The 18,650-nt window shown below is 37.5% G+C and overlaps 1 protein-coding gene across 2 annotated transcripts; it reads left to right on the forward strand.

The window, feature by feature from the left end:
* The first annotated feature begins 259 nt into the window (after positions 1-259).
* upb1 (ureidopropionase, beta) lies at positions 260-18,532 on the forward strand. Of its 2 annotated transcripts, none has more exons than XM_027029161.2 (10): positions 260-436; positions 1,605-1,776; positions 1,952-2,039; positions 9,717-9,811; positions 10,255-10,416; positions 13,443-13,612; positions 13,696-13,777; positions 14,436-14,478; positions 16,866-17,020; positions 18,366-18,532. In XM_027029161.2, exons 1-10 carry the CDS (start codon positions 333-335, stop codon positions 18,447-18,449), a joined length of 1,155 nt encoding a protein of 384 aa, XP_026884962.1. In that variant the 5' UTR covers positions 260-332; the 3' UTR covers positions 18,450-18,532. The 2 variants fall into 2 exon arrangements, with proteins under 2 accessions (XP_026884962.1, XP_026884963.1); XM_027029162.2 differs by having other exon boundaries at positions 13,488-13,612.
* Positions 18,533-18,650: the final 118 nt, after the last annotated feature.

Consider the following 18,650-nt stretch of genomic DNA (forward strand, 5'->3'; position numbering starts at 1 on the left):
TTTGAGCTCAGTGTTTAAGTCCGTTTAGCGTTAATTCCGCTGTTCTCGCATTTTCCTTGTTTCCTCTGAGGCATGAGGAGCTACACGTGAGGAAATGAAACGATGAAAGGAAACGAGGGTGAACAATTAAAGTTGCGCGATCCACCCATGAAGAGGAGACAATTCCATTTGGGGTTAAATAAGGTCGACCTGTTTGAGGGTGTCTTCTGCAGGCCGGAGCCAGCTCCAAAAGTCCCTCCCATTTAGAGGTGGTCCGGCCTGAAAGAAAACCAGTTTGGTGGAAAAACGCGCTTTCCAGAATCTTTTCGATAAAACAATAAATACCCGCCAGAATGTCAGAGTTTGTAGTTGAAACGCTCGAAAAGACGTTGGAAACTTTCATTCCTGACGCGGAACTCAAAGAGGTTAAACGAATTTTGTACGGAAAAGAACTCAAGTAAGTTCACAGCTGTGTGCTGATTTTGACATCCAGTTGCTAAACCGAGGGTATTTTCGATTACTAATTTCAAAATAGAATGTATGTATATATGTATCTATATGATATAAACTGGCGTTCTTTAGAGATATTTAACATACATTAATGTCACCGCAGTCTGTTAAACGTAGCTAAATGCAGCAAATGTAAATTTTCTGCTCTTAAGACATTTTAGTTATTCCACATAAGAGTGAGTGTAAATGATTGATCTTGAACTTTGGCTAGTCTCTGTACAAACAGCCTGAACTTGGTATGCGGTTTGTGCAATAGCTGGTTTTCATTATAGTTTGTTACAGGTTTAATGGCCTCTATGAATCGAGTGTTACTTACAATGAAATCACCTTTATTTTTTTTATTTTTTTTTTAATCTTGAATATAAAGCAGTTATGTTTGTTAGATGCATAGGAACTCTACCAAATGTTAGATCCTTATGTAGACTATTACAGCAATAACATTATTTATCGGTATTTGATCCTTACATGCTTTGGATAATCATCCAAGCATTGTATTCGGAATACTATTGTGTACGGAGTCCTCGTGTCCACGGAAGAAGTTAAGTTTATTTCGTTCGCGCGATTTACTTTATTCATACGTTATATACATACATTATATTTCCTGTTCTGGAATGATTCAAAGTATGCCTATATTTTGATTAATTTTATTACATCCCACAACAACTAAAATACGACTGATTGAGTTATATATATTTTTTTTTTCCATTTTTGTTGGGTTATATTTTATATTAACACGTTTTAGATGTATAAGTAAATATTTTTAAGTCATTGGCTTAAAACATGAACATTACGCTTTTTATACAGCTCTGTGTACTGGAAGTGGACAAATAATGGGGGGAATTACTTGCAGTATTTTCTACATTTATTGCTAAAAATGCTGCAAACTCATTACATTTACTAGCATCGAAGAATTCACTAGACATGCTAACCATCTTGAATCTGTCCCTTTATATTTAGGGAAAAAGGATCTGTGTGACACACATAAAACTTGGTAAAACTTGGGGTTATCAGAGTCACACGGTGAATGATGTTAAATTATTAGTTTGTACTCAGTTGAACTCTTAGCTGGCTTAAATTTAATTGTGTCTATTAAACAAAGTAAAAATGAATTGTAGGAAGTTGATTCTACCCCAGAAAGTAGTGGAGGCTGCACAGGAACGGGAATTTGACCTGCAGGGATATGTGTTCGAGGCCGCACCAGAGCAACTCAGGACACCTAGGATTGTCCGAGTGGGTCTCATCCAGAATAAGATCATTCTTCCGACCGATGCCCCTGTGCTGAACCAGGTAAAAAGAGCCACTCTAATCCCACAGATCAGTTTTGACCACACACCGAGAATCACTGAGTAAGCAGAATGGTTTTCTATAACCTGATCAAGCATATGATTTCATGTGTCTTACGTATTCATCTGCTCATGCTGTCTTTACTGAATTTTAACTCACTCAAATCTCTTTCTCGTAGATCACAGCTCTGCACAAGCGAGTGAGTGAGATAGTGGAGGTAGCTGCTTTTTGTGGAGTCAATATAGTCTGCTTCCAGGAAGCCTGGAGTGAGTAGCTACATAGATGTCATAGTGATAGTGTAATAAAAGTATATTTACTACCTTGAAATTCCTACTTGAAGGAATGTTTTAAATTCCCATTTTGATCATACTGCATTTCATTTGAAAAAAAAATCATTTCAGGAGACCATTTTCTGACCTCTGCTAAATTCTCACACCATATCAGTTAACTTTATACACTTTACTCGTTTTTGTATAATCTAATTTAATTACTATTCAGTAACTACCAAGCAGTGAAAACTACAAACCATGACCCCACCTTCACCAGTTTCCCATCTCATTGGTCTTTGTGCTCTTTTCATGTGGCCTAGATGTCTCCAAAATGCCAAATATAGCTGTATAGCATTGTGAATGATGTTATTGTTGTGAGGTATGTTTTGAATTTGTCAAAAATACTTATAACCAGGGGCACCACCCTAATTCTAGGGAAGTTTTATTAATTGTCATTAAAGAATAGTGAATGTTAGTTAATACTCACTCAGTGTCACTCTAAGGCAGAGACGTAAAATGTTTGGAGGAGTCATATAGTGCTGGTTAGAAAACCTCTTACAAACAGTGTTAGTAAATTAATAGAAAGTTTATTGACTACTCAATATCATAGGGTGTTGGGGAATTATAAGGCATGGTAGACAGACAGAAAACGCTCAGGAAATGAATAGAATTACAACAGAATCAGTAAACAAAATCCGGCAACTACTAACTATGCCTCAGAGATATGCTGTGGAATTCAGAACACTATTGGGTCCTAGATACCTAATTATTCAGACAGATGAGTTGCCTAATCTAATTATATAGGTGGGTAGTTATGATATCAGATAGCAAACTGACATCAAAGCAGAAGTGAAGTGAAGGACTTGCTTGTTGATTTGAGTTTCAGGTTCATGTCAACATCAGGCCATACACTGAATTGGATCACGTTGTTTGAATTTCAGGCTTTGTGAGGAATCATACTTAATCCCAATATTTTCAATGACTCTGCAACATCCTCGCGTATGTTGTAAATTGTTTGCTGGGACTCAAATGTTCTGCCATGGCACAGCTCCGTATGGAACTGCCCTCAGGTCTTGTAGGCCAGTTAAGATGCTGCCATAGGTGGTATCTATTGGCTAGCCAGACACTTCTGTAAATTATCTTGATGCTAAATTCTTGCTTTGATTTTGGGTCTTAGTTAGATTTGGAACTAATTACCACCGTCTGAACGACACTAACTCCTATTCTATCAGTAATGTATCTATGCTACTGGGTAAATTTAAACATTACATTTAAACATAAAAACATGAATGTGAATGTTTTTAATGAGCAAAAATAAGACCTATGCAGACAAAAGGAGTGCTTTAATAAGAATTGGACAAAGTAACAATTTTAAGCACTGGAGGTTCTGGAACTAACAATTCCACTTTTCCCTTATTCTCAATAGCTACTTTAATCTCTTCTTGGAGGAATAAGCCCGTTACCTTTACTATGTCCAGATTTTAACCAAATTTGGGAAGGTACATTAACAAGATTTATCTAACTCGCTTACATGAACATGAATCATGAATATTAATGTCTTTTATCTTATGTCTGGCTACAGTGGTTTGGATTTCTACCAAGGCATATTCTCTGAGGTTGCCAGAAATAAAATATAAATTTTAAAAATAATTATAAATTTCTTCTAATAACTTGATACCTAAGGAATGGTAGATCTGATTTCAATCTTAAGTCAAAATCTAATTTATTTATATAGTGCTTTTTATAACAGCCAGTGTCACAAAGTAGCTTTAAACATGTCTTAGTCCAAACCCCCAGTGAGCAAGCCAAAGCTGACAGTGGCAAGGAAAAATTCCATGAGAGTGTGAGGAGGAAACCTTGAGAGGAACCAAGACTCAAAAGTGGGCTTATCATCCTCTGGCCAACAATGAACACTACAATAGCAACAATATAAATTATAAAGAGCAAATTGGGAAGTGAGAGAGAAAGAAGCAATGAATGTCCATCCTGGATTTCTAGAAGTCTAGTCTGGGTTCGATGAGTGTGTTTGTCTGAAACCCATCTGGCAAGAAAAGACTGTCCAGGGTTAACAGCAAAGTGGTTGGCTGAGGTAGAGGTGGTGGCCCACAGCAGGGGGTCATGGTGGGAAGAGCCATAGCAGCTGAGATGGGTTGAGGCTTAGTAACAACATGATATCAGGAGCAGGTGTACCTCATCAGAAAAAGAAAATGGATTATTTGGCATGTCCAAGTACACAGGTGTGTAAATTAGGTAACTATAACATGCAAGGATGGACTCCAATAGAAAGCATGCGCCTGTGTCTGTTTTGCCAGTATTAAGTGAGAGAAGTGGTGTTTGTTCTCTGGTTTGGCTGAGACATTACTATCATCAGCATAGCAGCGGAAACTAGCACAGCATTTACATATGATGTCACCTAGAGGTGGCATATATAAACAAAAAATCAGGGGCCCTAGAACTGATCATTGTCTACATTTATGTTAACAAACTGGTGACTAGCAACTAAATAATATTTAAACCAGAAAGGGCTATTCCCCTAATCCCAACAGTATTTTTGAGTCATCAAATTTAAAAAAATCATATCAAATAAAAAGTTGAGATTGTAGGGGTTTCAACTATTAATCCTTTACAATACATATAATTTATTATGCATCAATTATTAATCAGTCTCACTATATCAGTCTCAAATATTTTCTTAAACGTTTAACTAAAGAAAGTAACAATGATTTGATCCCTGATGGATTTAAATAACTGACTTTCTTTGATATTGGCAACAACCACAATCTGAATGATAGACAGACAACTGTTAGAATAAACGATACATTTATCAAACACAAATGCTCAATTGCAAACAGCATCAACAATCATTATATTTACAATTAAATTATTTGTGTGTGTGTGTGTGTGTGTGTGCATGCCCGTGTAAAAGAGGAGGAGAGTGAATTTCTGCATGTAGGTGTGTACACGCTCATGCAAGCGTAAAGATGTGAATAGTTGAAACGCTCTTTACCTCTGTCCATTAATGAAACAGTGCAATTTAGATAGTCTCGTGTTGATCTTTTTTTTATATATATTATCGTAGCTTGTCGTCTTCACTGAATTCCTCCATTCCTCTAAAATATGACATGGGCCAGGTGTACTGGGAATTGTCCTATTGGTACTAAAATCCAAGAATATGTGTTTTGACTGCAGTTTAACAAGAGGGAATTGATTGCCTTTGTTTCAGTCTGTGTGATTGCCTTCACAAGCTTGCTTGGTAATTTGGTGAATCTGTTGCTGCTGTAACATTGATCAGACAACAGATTCCACTGTTACTTGGGTTAATTATGAAATACAATTTTCAGCTGTTTGCTGATAACTCCTGGTGCTCCCTGGTGCTTAGGAAAGAAAGAACCTGAGGTAGAGATGAGAGCCCCACTTTTAGGTCTAATCTTGTTGCAGGAAAAACCAGAGAGAATTAAGTTCTATAGATCAAGGTATTTAAAGGATGCAAATTTCACAGGCGTGAGACAAACCCTCTTTTTTTTGGTGATGCAAGCTTGCTCTATGCGTTGCTGATGGTGCTGCCACCTTCTAGATTGGCATACCTACAAGATCTATGGTGTCATGATGCACTGTGATCAAGCAATATAAGCAAAGAGACATGACCCTGGTCAGAAGCCAACAGGTCATTAACTACTTTAATCAGTGCTGTCTTTGTACTGTGATGGGCTCTAAACCCTGACTGAAAGACTTCATGTATCTGGTTGTGATTCATGTATGAGCTTAACTGGTGAGCTATAGCTTTTTAATGGCTCTTGGGAATAAAGGGGAGGATTTGAGCGTTGACCTAGAGGTTGAGGTTAGATTTTTTTGATAAGTGGTCTGAGATGTTAGGAGTAAAGAATTCTTGTCTTTTTATTGGCATGGTTGTTTTGACCTCTATATAACTGCCCAATGCCCCATTAATACTCTGAATGTTCTCTATAATGTTCATAATTTTCTCATTGAAAAAACTGATGAACTCATTACTGCTATGTAATGTAATCTGAGCTGTGGTGTCAGTTTTATTCCTAGTTAGATGAACAACTGTACAAAATCAGAAAATTATACTATTTTTATTTTTATTTATGTAGAGAGAGAAGCTGTTTGAGCAGTAAAAAGTGCCTTCCTATACTTAAGTAGAGCTGAAAGACTTGCAGATTAGTGTGGTATTATTTATGTTCTTTCGGGTGTTCTGTTTTAAATTGCGAAGGTGATCATTATACCATGGTGCTAAATTTTTTGTCCCTATTTTTTTTTAAGTGGAATAACATCATTGAGTGTGCAGGGAAATGCTGACTCTAAGTATTCAGTAATGTCCCTAAAGGCCTGGCTGATTTCACATGTCAACAGTCTTCTTATTGGGTGGCTTCCTCAGTGGGGCAAACCTGTTTGACATGCATGTGGAAGGAGTGAGGTGCTCTCATGGGTGAGCCCAAGCTTGGCTATTTCACCATAATATCATCTCTTCACCCTGCTGCAAAGGCTGTGGTGATGGAGTTGAGGGCTCGTTAACTTCACATAAGGCATCCAGAATAGTAATGACTAAAAAGTGGCATTCGCAAGAAACTGCCATAATAGTAATAGTGGTATACTATGAAAAATTAGTATGTTTTGTCATAGTACACGATAACAAAACATTATCATACTAATTCACCTGCGCATGTCCATGATTAAGACAATAGTTCTCTCACGAGGTCAAAATTTATTAATAACAATTGAAACATATGGCAAACTGAATTTGAATATCACTCATAAACACAAATGCCCTGGCAATCATCAGATACCCAGCAGGCACAATAAGTTGGCATAGAGAAGGCATGGAAGCTGCTGACTTTAAGACCAGAAAACTCAAAGTGTGTGGTACTCCACCCAAGACCCAACATCCAAAAGCTATATGCCAGCTGGAAGGAGTGGGGGAAAGTGTTCTAGAAAGTCTAAAATCCACTGTCTGGGATGAGACACATGCATCCTAGCATTGGAGTAGAGGATATGCCAGGATAAGTGACTGCATGGAATGTATCACCAACAGATAGCAAAAGAGGCTTATTTAAGACAATCATACCAGTCGATGGAAAAGACAGGATCATAGAGGGGCATTAAGCAGTCATGACAGTGAGGAGAAAAGATATGACCACCTAATGAAATACTGAGACAGGAATTGTGTGTGTATATACAGTACTGTGCAAAGGTTTTAGGCATGTGTGAAAAATGCTGTAAACTAAGAATCCTTTCAAACATGGAAGTGCTAATAATTTAATTTTAATCAATTAACAAAATGCAGTGAACGAACAAAAGAGAAATCAAAATCAAATCAATATTTGGTGTGACCACCCTTTGCCTTCAAAACAGCATCAATTATTCTAGGTACACTTGCACACATTCTTTGAAGGAACTGTGCTGGTAGGTTGTTCCAAACATCTAGCAGAACTAACCACAGATCTTCTTTGGATGTAGATTTCCTCAAATCCTTCTGTCTCTTCATGTAATCCCAGACAGACTCGATGTTGAGATCAGGGCTCTGTGGCTCATACCATCACTTCAAGGGCTTCTTGTTCTTCTTTACACTGAAGATAGTTCTTAATGACAATGGCTGTACGTTTGGGGTGGTTGTCCTGCTGCAGAATAAATTTGGGGCCAATGATACACATCCCTGATGGTACTACATGATGGATAAGTATCTGCCTGTATTTCTCAGCATTGAGGACACCATTAATCCTGACAATCTCCAACTCCATTTACAGAAATGCAGCCCCAAACTTGCAAGGAACCTCCAGCATGCTTCACTGTTGCCTGCAGACACTCAGTACCGCTCTCCAGCCCTTCAGCGAACAAACAGCCTTCTGCTACAGCCAAATATTTCAAATTTTGACAGTGCAAAACACCTGCTGCCATTTTTCTGCACCCCAGATCCTATGTTTTTGTGTGTAGTTGAGTCCCTTGACCTCGTTTGCATGTCGGAGGTATGGCTTTTTGGCTGCAACTCTTCCATGAAGATCAGTTCTGGCCAGACTTATTCAGACAGTAGATGGGTGTACCTGGGTCCCAATGGTTTCTGCCAGTTGTGAGCTGATGGCACTGCTGCACATCTTCCGATTTTGAAGGGAAATAAGCTTGATGCATTTTTCATCTGCTGCATTAAGATTCCTTGCCCAACCACTGCCCATTTCTTTGTGCTTCTTCAAAAGCGCTTGAACAGCACATCTTGCATCCCCAGTCTGCTTTGAAATCTTTGTCTGGGAGAGCCCTTGCTGATGCAGTATAACTACCTTGTGTCTTGTTGCTGTGCTCAGTCTTGCCATGGTGTATGGCCTGTGACATGGAACTGTCTTCCTTAACCTCACCTTGGTAGCAGAGTTTGGCTGTTCTTCACCCAGTTTTAAGCCTCCTACACAGCTGTTTGTTTCAGTTAATCACTGTTTCGACCTACATGTGAAATTGATGATCATTAGCACCTGCTTGGTATAATTGGTTGAGTCAAAGTCCTGACCTGAATCCGATTGAGATGCTGTGGCATGACCTTAAAAAGGCGGTTCATGCTCCAAAACCCTCCAATGTGGCCGAATTACAACCATTCTGCAAAGATGAGTGGGCCAAAATTCCTCCACAGCATGGTAAAAGACTCATTGCTAGTTATCACAAACGCTTGATTGCAGTGTTGAACATTTTCAGACCATCAGAAATAAGAATTTGTTTCCAGGCATTTTAATACTAATGGACACTGCATTAATGACACATCTGTTTGTATTCCAGTTGTTGCTATGGCAACAATGAAATGAGGAATCGCAAAGAGAAGGAAATGATCTACACTCTTGGGACTTTAGAACCCTATGGAATGAATGTTATGATTTAAATGTATAATTCTTATAAAAATATAAACAGGTTCCCCCTCCTACAAATTCAGAAGCACTTTGCTTGCACAGCTGATGAAGGACCTGTCTAAATTGTTATGTTTCTCTTGAAACCCTGTGTGTGTGTGTGTGTGTGTGTGTGTGTATATATATGTGTGTGTATATATATATATATATATATATATATAAAGGTCCCTTTTTTCTGAACAGTGTGTTGGGTTTCCCATGCATAGTGAAGTTTTGCGATATTGGCAATGACAGCTTGCCAAACCATACATATTTATGGATTTTTTTTAATTTTTATGGAATTTATTTCCATTCAGCTGGCTTTTAAGTACCTGTTTTACCATGTGGATGACCTTAGATGTTGTTGTCTTTTTGGTTTCTGTAGAAACCAAACAGACAGCAACTTTATGGGTGTCTTTGAAAATAAATCCCTGTCATTCTTAGGAATGCCAGAATGCTATTGTTTTGTTCTCATTTCTACTGTTTTTATGCATATGTTTAAAGTACATTTGCTTACATGGCCAGACTTGATAAACAGACAATCAATCATATAAATGTCTAATTATGAAGCTTCTAAAAACTAGAATATAGCAGCTCGTTGAAGAGTGGACTTAACATTCTATAAGCAACAGACTCACAACAACTTTCTAAAAATTTAGTAAACAAAATCAGATTTAACTTTGCAGAGGGTCCATTCTGAGAGTGACAGTTTGTCTATTATTAGAATTTTGCTTTAAAAAAATAACCCTAGCATGGAAAAATGTGGAATAACTACTAAGTTTTGTATTTATTCCTACAGCAATGCCTTTTGCATTTTGTACAAGAGAGAAGGAGCCATGGACAGAGTTTGCTGAATCTGCTGAAGATGGTTTCACCACACGTTTCTGTCAAGAGGTGAGAAGGTTAAGTATACTCAATAAAGGAAGAATTGGTCAAATAAAGTGGTTGTAATATAGTATGTTATTAGCAGCACCCAAATTCTGCAAATGAAAGCAAAGTGTTAAAGTTCTGGATGATTTGTGCTGCCACTCTATTTCACTGAACTGTACTAGCTTTCAGATGTTGGATCATTTTAATCTGTTACCTGTGTACTGTATTTTATCCCCTTGTGACTGAGTAAATGACTGTGACCTGTTCCACTGCTTGGGGCTTCTCCTGTGTTTTTAAAATTTGTTCAGTTACATTTTGTTAAATGAAGTTGAGTAACTAAGGCTATGTTAATGTTATGTTAATAGTACTAACAAGAGGCTAAAGCCCAACATGGTAATAATGTATACCATTCATATCTAGAGCCTTATTTATTTATTTATTTATTTATTTATTTATTTATTTAATAGTTGGCAAAAAAGTATAACATGGTGGTAGTGTCTCCCATTCTGGAAAGGGATGAAATCCATGGAGGCACTCTTTGGAATACGGCAGTTGTAGTGTCCAACACTGGGCAGTTCCTGGGAAAGAGCCGTAAGAATCATATTCCACGTGTAGGAGACTTCAATGAGGTCAGTGTATCTGTTCCTTGCTCTGTCACTCATTTCATGTGACCAATCACTCTTTTCATAGTACAACTGTCACATCCAGCAGAGAGTATATTAACTAAGATTTATTACATTTGAACATTTTTTTAACTAAAACAAGTGTAGTTTTGAACAAAGTATAATTTTCAAAACATTCCGCAATGTACTTTATGGGAAAAAAAAGGTCAAAATACCTAATTTTAATGTTAAGGTCAGTTGGCATATTAACCCTCTGATTGTGTTCTGGTCAAATTTGACCAATTTATAGTTTTCCGCTAGAATAAATATGGATTATTTCATCTGATTACCATATGATTTGATGAATTTGCCCATTTAGGTCATGTGAACACAAAATGAATGATACTAGATTGAGAGAATTTTAGGTAGTTTATTCAGATTTGTCAGGATTAGTTACTCTGGCAGACTGGATGAGGCAAAAACTGATTGTGCCAGCACAGACCCATCAAGTCTAAAGGTATTCACAGCGCTTCACTTTTTTCCCCATTTTGTTATGTTACAGCCTTATTCCAAAATGGATTAAATTCATTTTTTCCCTCTAAATTCTACACACAATGCCCCATAATGACAAAGTGAAAAAAGTTTGTTTGGAATTTTTGCAAATTTATTAAAACTAAAAAGCCCAATAAATCACACGTACAGAAGTATTCACGGCCTTTGCTCAATACTTTGTTGAAGCACATTTAGCAGCAATTACAGTCTCAAGTCTTTTTGAGTATGATGCTACAAGCTTGGCACACCTATTTTTGGGCAGTTTCTCCCATTCTTCTTTGCAGAACCTCTCTATGGGACCTTATACGGACAGGTGTGTGCCTTTTCAAATCATGTCCAATCAGCTGGATTTTCCACAGGTAGACTCCAATCAAGTTGTCAAAACAACTGACGGATGATCAGTGGAAACAGGATGCACCTGAGCTCAATTTTGAGTGTCATGGCAAAGGCTGTGAATACTTATGTACATGTGATTTTTTGGGTTTTTTATTTTTAATAAATTTGCAAAAATTCCAAACAAACTTTTTTCACTTTGTCATTATGGAGTATTGTGTGTAGAATTTAGAGGGGAAAAATGAATTTAATCCATTTTGGAATAAGGCTGTAACATAACAAAATGTGGAAACAGTGAAGCACTGTAAATACTTTCCGGATGCACATAGTTGTGCTCATAAGTTTACATACCATGGCAGAATTTGATTTTTTTTAAAAATATTTTTTCAGAGAATAATAATGATAATACAATTTTCTTTTATTCATGTTTAGTGGTTGGGTAAAGCCATTTGTTATCAAACAATTGTTTTTGCCCTTTATTAAAATCATAATGACAACAGAAACTACCCAAATGACCCTGATCAAAAGCTTACAAGTTTTGGCATGATAACATACACACAAGCTGACACACAAGTTTAAATGGTTACTAAAGGTAACCATCCTCACCTGTGATCTGTTTGCTTGTCAGTGTGTGTGTGTGTGTGTGTGTGTGTGTGTGTATAAAGAGTCAGTAAGTTACTGGGCTCCCGACAGACCCCTGCATGTAAAGCAAAAATAATTATCAAAGGATCTGCGGGAGTAGTTGAACTTTTATAAAATGGGTAAAGGATATAAAAAGATATCCAAGGAATTGAGAATGCCAATCAGCAGTGTACAAAATCTAATTAAGAAGTGGAAAATGAGGGATTCTGTTGAAACCAAGCCAAGGTCAGGTAGATAGACCAACACAAATTTCAGCTACAACTGTCAGGAAAATTGTTCGGGATACAAAGAAAAACCCACAAATAATGTCAGCTGACATACAGGACTCTCTGAAAAAAAGTGGTGTTTCAAGATGCACAATAAAGAGGCACTTGAAGAAAAATGGGCTGCATGGTTGAGTCACCAGAAGAATGCCCTTACTACACCAGTGCCACAAAGCAGCCCGCTTACAATATACCAAACAGCACAGAGACAAGCTTCAAGATTTCTGGAACAAAGTTATTTGGAGTGATGAGACCAAATTGAACTTTTTGGGCACAACCGTAAACTCTACATTTGGAGAGGAGTCAACAAGGCCTATGATGAAAAGTACACCGTGCCTACTGTAAAAGGAAAGTTTGCACTCATCAGCCCGGAAGCTGCTGCGCATGGGACTTGGATGTTCCATCAAGTTCTCCAGTCAACACCTACCACAATTTGACTCTGAAAAATATTGTTGCTGATCCAGTGGCAGTGACATCACTGAGCCACTTACTGTGGCATTAAATCATGTTCTTCAAAGCCAAACACTTTGTTTCAATAAAGTGTACTGAGGCTTTTACAGTAATAAAGGTTTTAGCAAACAATGTTATAATTGTAAAGAAAATAAACAACCACAAGTAAATTCTCTTGCAGAGGTTTTGCTTGCCATGTCATGAACATACTGATTTGTCATCTGGGCAAATTCCATGCATGCTGATTGGTTCCTAAAAGGACTTTTCGGAACATTTCACATCTAGGAGCATCTCTTAAAGACCTGCAACTTCTCTTTTCCCTTTTGAAAAATATAAAAGCACAAGTAAACTCCTCCTCCTTGTGTTCTAACATGTATTTATGTGCTAAGATGTCCTGTGGCACTTTGCAATGGGCATTATCCTTCCAACTGTCATAGAAATTATTGTGAGATTTTGGTGGCTGGTTTGGTTGGTATGTCTCTAGCAAGGTGAAGCATAGTCAGGAACCTCTCTGCTAGATACTCCTAGTTTATTACATATGTAAATAGTATATTAAATTGTTTAATTGTGTTTTAGCATTGTTATATAATTTCACCTCAGTTTACAGATGTGTGATAGTAATTGTCTCCCAGATAGTGAGTGTGGCTAAAAAGCAAATCTTCTCTTTGTGTTGTATTTATCATTTGGTACTGGTTTGCCCAATCCTACATTACATCTTCACATTGAGTAACATTTTGCATTTATAACATTTATAGTCACCATTGTCTCATTTCAGATCCAATGTGTTGTATTTTCTCTTCTGCTTATAATTAGTCTACGTATTATATGGAGGGCAACACAGGCCATCGTGTCTTTCAGACACAGTTTGGAAGGATAGCTGTGAATATCTGCTATGGCCGCCATCACCCGCTTAACTGGTTCATGTACAGCATCAATGGAGCGGAGATCATCTTCAACCCCTCAGCCACTGTGGGAGCTGTCAGGTGGGAAGCACTCACCATTACCCTTCTTCCAGAAGAGTAGGTTTATTTTATTCAGTTATTACAAGTCCAGACTTTTGTTACAGTGAACCAATGTGGTCGGTTGAAGCTAGAAATGCTGCCATTGCCAACCACTGTTTCACCTGTGCCATCAACAGAGTGGGCACGGTAGGTAAATTAATAAGGGATACAAACATGTATGCGCAAATTGTATTTATTATTGTACATCAGTGGCAGTGAGTTACCAGTGGTGTTCTTATTGCACACCAAAGGCATGCCAAAAATCATTACTCAAGGTTCAAATGAGAGACATATAAAAGGCTATAGTTATGCATATCATCACTAAGAGTCTCTTATAGTTATGATTCTCTACAGTAGAGTATATTAGCTCAGATAAAGAAAAGGGGGAAAAAACTCAGATTACTAAACAGGTTTTATAAATTCATTAACTGTAATATTCTACATACTATGATGTAATACTTGAGTGCACAAAAGTGTTTATATTTGATTTTGGGCCTGTCCTATATGTTTTAAGAAACAGTAATTAAAAATGCTTTGTACTTTTGCTCCACTATGTTTAGTGCTGAATGATATGAATGTGTAAGTTGAGTTCAAGCCAGTATCACTGCTGATTAAAGGTTTCATCATACACTCCCTCTCACTGCCAACTATTTTGGATATTTATAGTGAGAATTATTTATAGCCAATATTTATAGTGAGAATTATTTTATATGAAGTGCTCTATATTTGTTACTTGTTCATATGATCTGCTTTACATAGAGTATCAGTGCAGCAAAATAATTACATAATTTATCTTCCTTCTCAGGAGTATTTCAAGAATGAATTCACATCTGGAAATGGGAAGAAAGGTATTTTTCAGCAGAGGTCTCAGAGGTCTATTAATGTCACATGTAGTTGACTAATTGCAAGTGCTAATTGCAAGACATGACAATGTCTACAGTAAATTAGTACTGCAACAGATAATCTCAACAAATGTTTATTATCCATATGTTACTAGTGTAATGGTAATAGTTGAATTAGTGACTGGTGAGAAAAGGTCAGTTGGCAACAAAGGAAAAACCTTGTGAAAGCCTGGAAAGACAGCTGACAGGAAGGAATAGACTCTACTGGGACTGCCATGGACTCATGGACTCATGGTTATTTCCTGTCAAGAAAATGTGTAGGCACAATGAGACAGATAGCAGCATGTAAGTACAACAGGCAGGGAACCCAGGCTTTCCGGGATGTTTGGAACGTTGTAGTATGATCTGGCAGCAGATTCAGTCAGCAATGGAGGGCAGGGATATACATGTGGTATTTTTGGATCTTGTTAACGCCTTTGGCTCAGGGCCATACAGTTTGTTTGGGATGGTGTTTGGGTTCTTTCAGGTACTAGGCTAGTGAAAGCCTATTTTAAAGATACTGAATTATGCTTTAATACAGAGAGATTTACCACATCTTGGCAGCATATGGAAATGGGTATAATGGCAGGCTGTACAATTTCACCATTGGTAATTCCCATGGCAATGGAAGTGAAAATTAGGGCTTCCATATGAGTTGTTGATGGAGAGAAATGGCACGAGGTGCTCAATTCCCTCCTTTTGGAGTATACATAGATGATATGACAACACTTGCAACTATTCTTCCATTTACTTTACGTAGTTGCTTGGCAAGTTGAGTGATAATGCTAAGTGGGCAAGGTTAAATGTTAAGCTTTGTAAATACAGAAGTCTCTATCATTAGAGGAAAGCTTGTGCAAGAAAAGTTTAGTAAGTTGATTTCCTCTACATTGGAGAAATCTGTAAAAAAAAACAAAAAAAAAAAACTTAGGTAGATGGTAAGACAGCTTTTAATAATAAAGAGCAATTTTTTAGCCCTGAGAAAAGCTAAGATTTTGGTGTCTTTGATTTGGATTGTTGCCTTGTAAGAGATGGCCACTGAGTCTATGAAGATGGTTATTATGGTTATTATTATTAAGTGTAGAATTAGAGAAGGTTGTGAATAAAACCACAAGGAAGTGATTAGGTGTGCCTTGTATATGTAGTGTGGGTCGGTATGGAAAAGGAATGCTATAACTGCCGATGACAAGTTTTGTAGAGGAATTTCAATGTAATAAGGTAAATATTGAGATAACTTTGTTGAGTTCACAAAATGTGGCACTAAAAGCGGCTTCTCCAGCTGAAAAGCAGGAAGAAACTGGAATCCATGAGAGTCAGCTGAGAGAGCTCTAGAACACAGACACGTCAGGTACAAAATGGGAGGGCAGGGTTAGGCTATGGTGATTCGTGGAAGGCATTCAACATGGTGGCACTACCGGAAAGGAGGCAGATGATTACTACCTTTATTTGAGAGCAGGAAGAGGATGGCAGGTGTGCAGCAGTGGCCACTCAAGGAAAACACTGAAGGAGTCAGTCATTGTGGAAGTGGAAAGATGTTGAGAAGTGAAAGATAAGTTGATGAGGCTTAGTGTAGATGAACCCAGGTAACATAAATTTACCACTGGTAAAGACATCATGGCTATGATGTCTTTCCCACACCTAGAAAACCTTTTCAGTGGGTAGGTGAAGATATGGGCTGTAAAATATGTATAAAAGTTAAATCTGTCATAGGGATATTATAAGTGGAAGCATAAGCATGTTTGTTGGATAGTAGATCTATAGAGGTTAAATCTCTTCCATCAAAAAGTGGGAACGACTCTACTGGGTTTGTGAAGGAAGTGCAGAGTGTCAGTGATTAGACACAAGTTAGCATTAGCAGTAGATGGGATAAAGCCAAGACTAGAAGTTGGCAGCGGATGTAAATAGGCAACTTCCACGGTGTATTGTAGTAATTGAGGGTCAGCAAATAGTTTACTGAGCTGACTAATCCATTTGAGGATGTAACTGAGGAAGCCTTTGAAAGAAAGAAGGTGAAATTCACAAGCTTGATGGCTGAGGTAAGGGAATATGGTTGTTGGGACATATTAGGCCAGTAGAGATAGGAACTAGAGGATTTGTGGGTCTGGGTTGCTAGATCTCACTGTTGAGCCTTCTGGAGATGTCACAGGTTTAATTCAATGAAACACTGGAGAAGGAGGGTGCCTACTTGGCAACCGCACTGAAAAGCCTGTGATGTAATGGCCTCCAAGGTGGTTTAACTGCTGTTATGTAGAGGGAAGGTTAGCTAGGTTAGCTTTATGTAATCCCTAATGTCTTGGAACATGTAAGGATCATCTTGATGTGTATAATTGTATTCACTGCTATTCCTGCGGTTGCAGCACATCATGAATTTGGTCACTTTTATGGCTCCAGCTATGTGGCTGCACCTGATGGCAGTCGGTCTCCAGGACTATCTAGAACTCATGATGGGTTACTGGTAGCAGAAATAGATTTAAACCTAAACCGTCAAACGGCAGACAAGTGGAACTTCAAGGTGAGTTAGGAAACACAAACTACATATTTGAGATCTATTTGAATTCCAATAGTTGTATAGCTACTATTATTTTATAGACATTTCTTTGTAAAAGAAATTTGTAAATTTTTGTGATCTTGTAAAAAATGTTTTTTGTTTTTTTTTTTACAAAAATACCATTAGTGCTTAAAACATTTGTCAGTGTAAGCAATAGAAATGGAAATTATCTGTAACATTCTACCAATGTCGACAAAATTTTCCATTTTTCCATTTAACATTAGTGGTATTTGTCAATATTTGAGATTTTGCAAAACAAACACAAAAAAACCCACTGGAAATGTTTGTCGGGGAAAAATAACACATTTACAGATACATGTCATGTAATGGGACAGGATTACAGATAGCCTAAAGTGATTAGGACAAGATTAATGTTTCTTAGCCTTGCTCATCAAAAACACGTCTTAACAGGAAATGAATGCTGCCACATTTCAGCATTTACAATGACAAGGCCAAGTGTCTACACTACAATAGCTAAAGCCATGGCACATCCTGTGCAGTTATTGGGAAGTGCTCAAAGAGTGCTCTAATACTGAAAAGAAAAAAAAAAGCTCAGTTAAAAAGAAAAACACTGATTTTATAGTACTTCAGTATATAAAGAAGGCTGAAGGCATCCACCCTACCCAGGACTCAGACCCAGGTATGATAGGAGGTAAACAAGAGCCAACTCTCTGGCATAGCAGTCAGAGGATCCATTTAACCTTCCTAAGTGACCATCACACACTATTTCCCCAGGGTTTGGCTTGGTACTGATTTAAAAGGTTTATGAACGTACTGGTTCTGAAACAAACATACTGCTATAATTATATTGTTTTCAGCTGTTAATGCCAATAATTTCACAGCCATCTCATTTGCACATTAATAGGCTAACTTTGCTATAAGCGGGCACATAATTATTATGCACTGGACAATGTTTAGCAGCTGCATGAGTCTGTCGATCTTGTGTTATGGCCCTTATCAGTTAAGGAAAAGATAGCCAAACGTACACAATTTGCAAGATATATGAAATTTGAGATGGAAATGCCAACATTTTTCTCAGCAAGCCAAAACTTATGCAACAACTGTTTTGTTTTTTGCCAGAAATTGTCATCACATTTTTAGCACTAAATGTCAGTTTGATGGAAACAAGCTGCTGAGCAAAAAAATTGCAAATGTCTTTTCATTATTTATTTATTTTTTTTTTATTTTAAGGACAGATTGACATAAGGTGAAATCCAGGACAAAGGTCCATTTAAGACTACTCTGTTTGAATATCCGTGTCAAAAATGGCTGCATTTCCTCCATTTCTGAATTATGACTTTTTCTCCAGATGACCGGGAGGTATGATATGTATGCAGATGAGCTTACCAAGGCTACTCAGAATGACTTCAAGCCAAATATTATCAAGGAGTAAACTAAACTTAAACTGGTCCTAAAATGACTGGAACCTATTTTCTGCCAGTGGTAACCAATAAAGGATGAAATCGGTGGAAAATCTTTGTTGGTACCCGAGTGAATATACATTTTATTTGTATTTTCACCAATTCAATTGCAAATGATTGAATTTTAAGTGTACTGTAACTACAAATCAAAGACAAACACCACATTATTAATG

Source organism: Electrophorus electricus, chromosome 23 (assembly GCF_013358815.1).
Source record: "Electrophorus electricus isolate fEleEle1 chromosome 23, fEleEle1.pri, whole genome shotgun sequence".
Lineage (NCBI taxonomy): Eukaryota > Metazoa > Chordata > Actinopteri > Gymnotiformes > Gymnotidae > Electrophorus > Electrophorus electricus.

Excerpts from the sequence above, each read along its gene's own strand:
- upb1 (XM_027029161.2), top strand. The coding sequence starts at position 333 with ATGTCAGAGTTTGTAGTTGAAACGCTCGAAAAGACGTTGGAAACTTTC. Across the intron at positions 437-1,604 it reads TTGTACGGAAAAGAACTCAA|GAAGTTGATTCTACCCCAGA; the intron begins GTAAGTTCACAG and ends AATGAATTGTAG. Across the intron at positions 10,417-13,442 it reads GTGTAGGAGACTTCAATGAG|TCTACGTATTATATGGAGGG; the intron begins GTCAGTGTATCT and ends GCTTATAATTAG.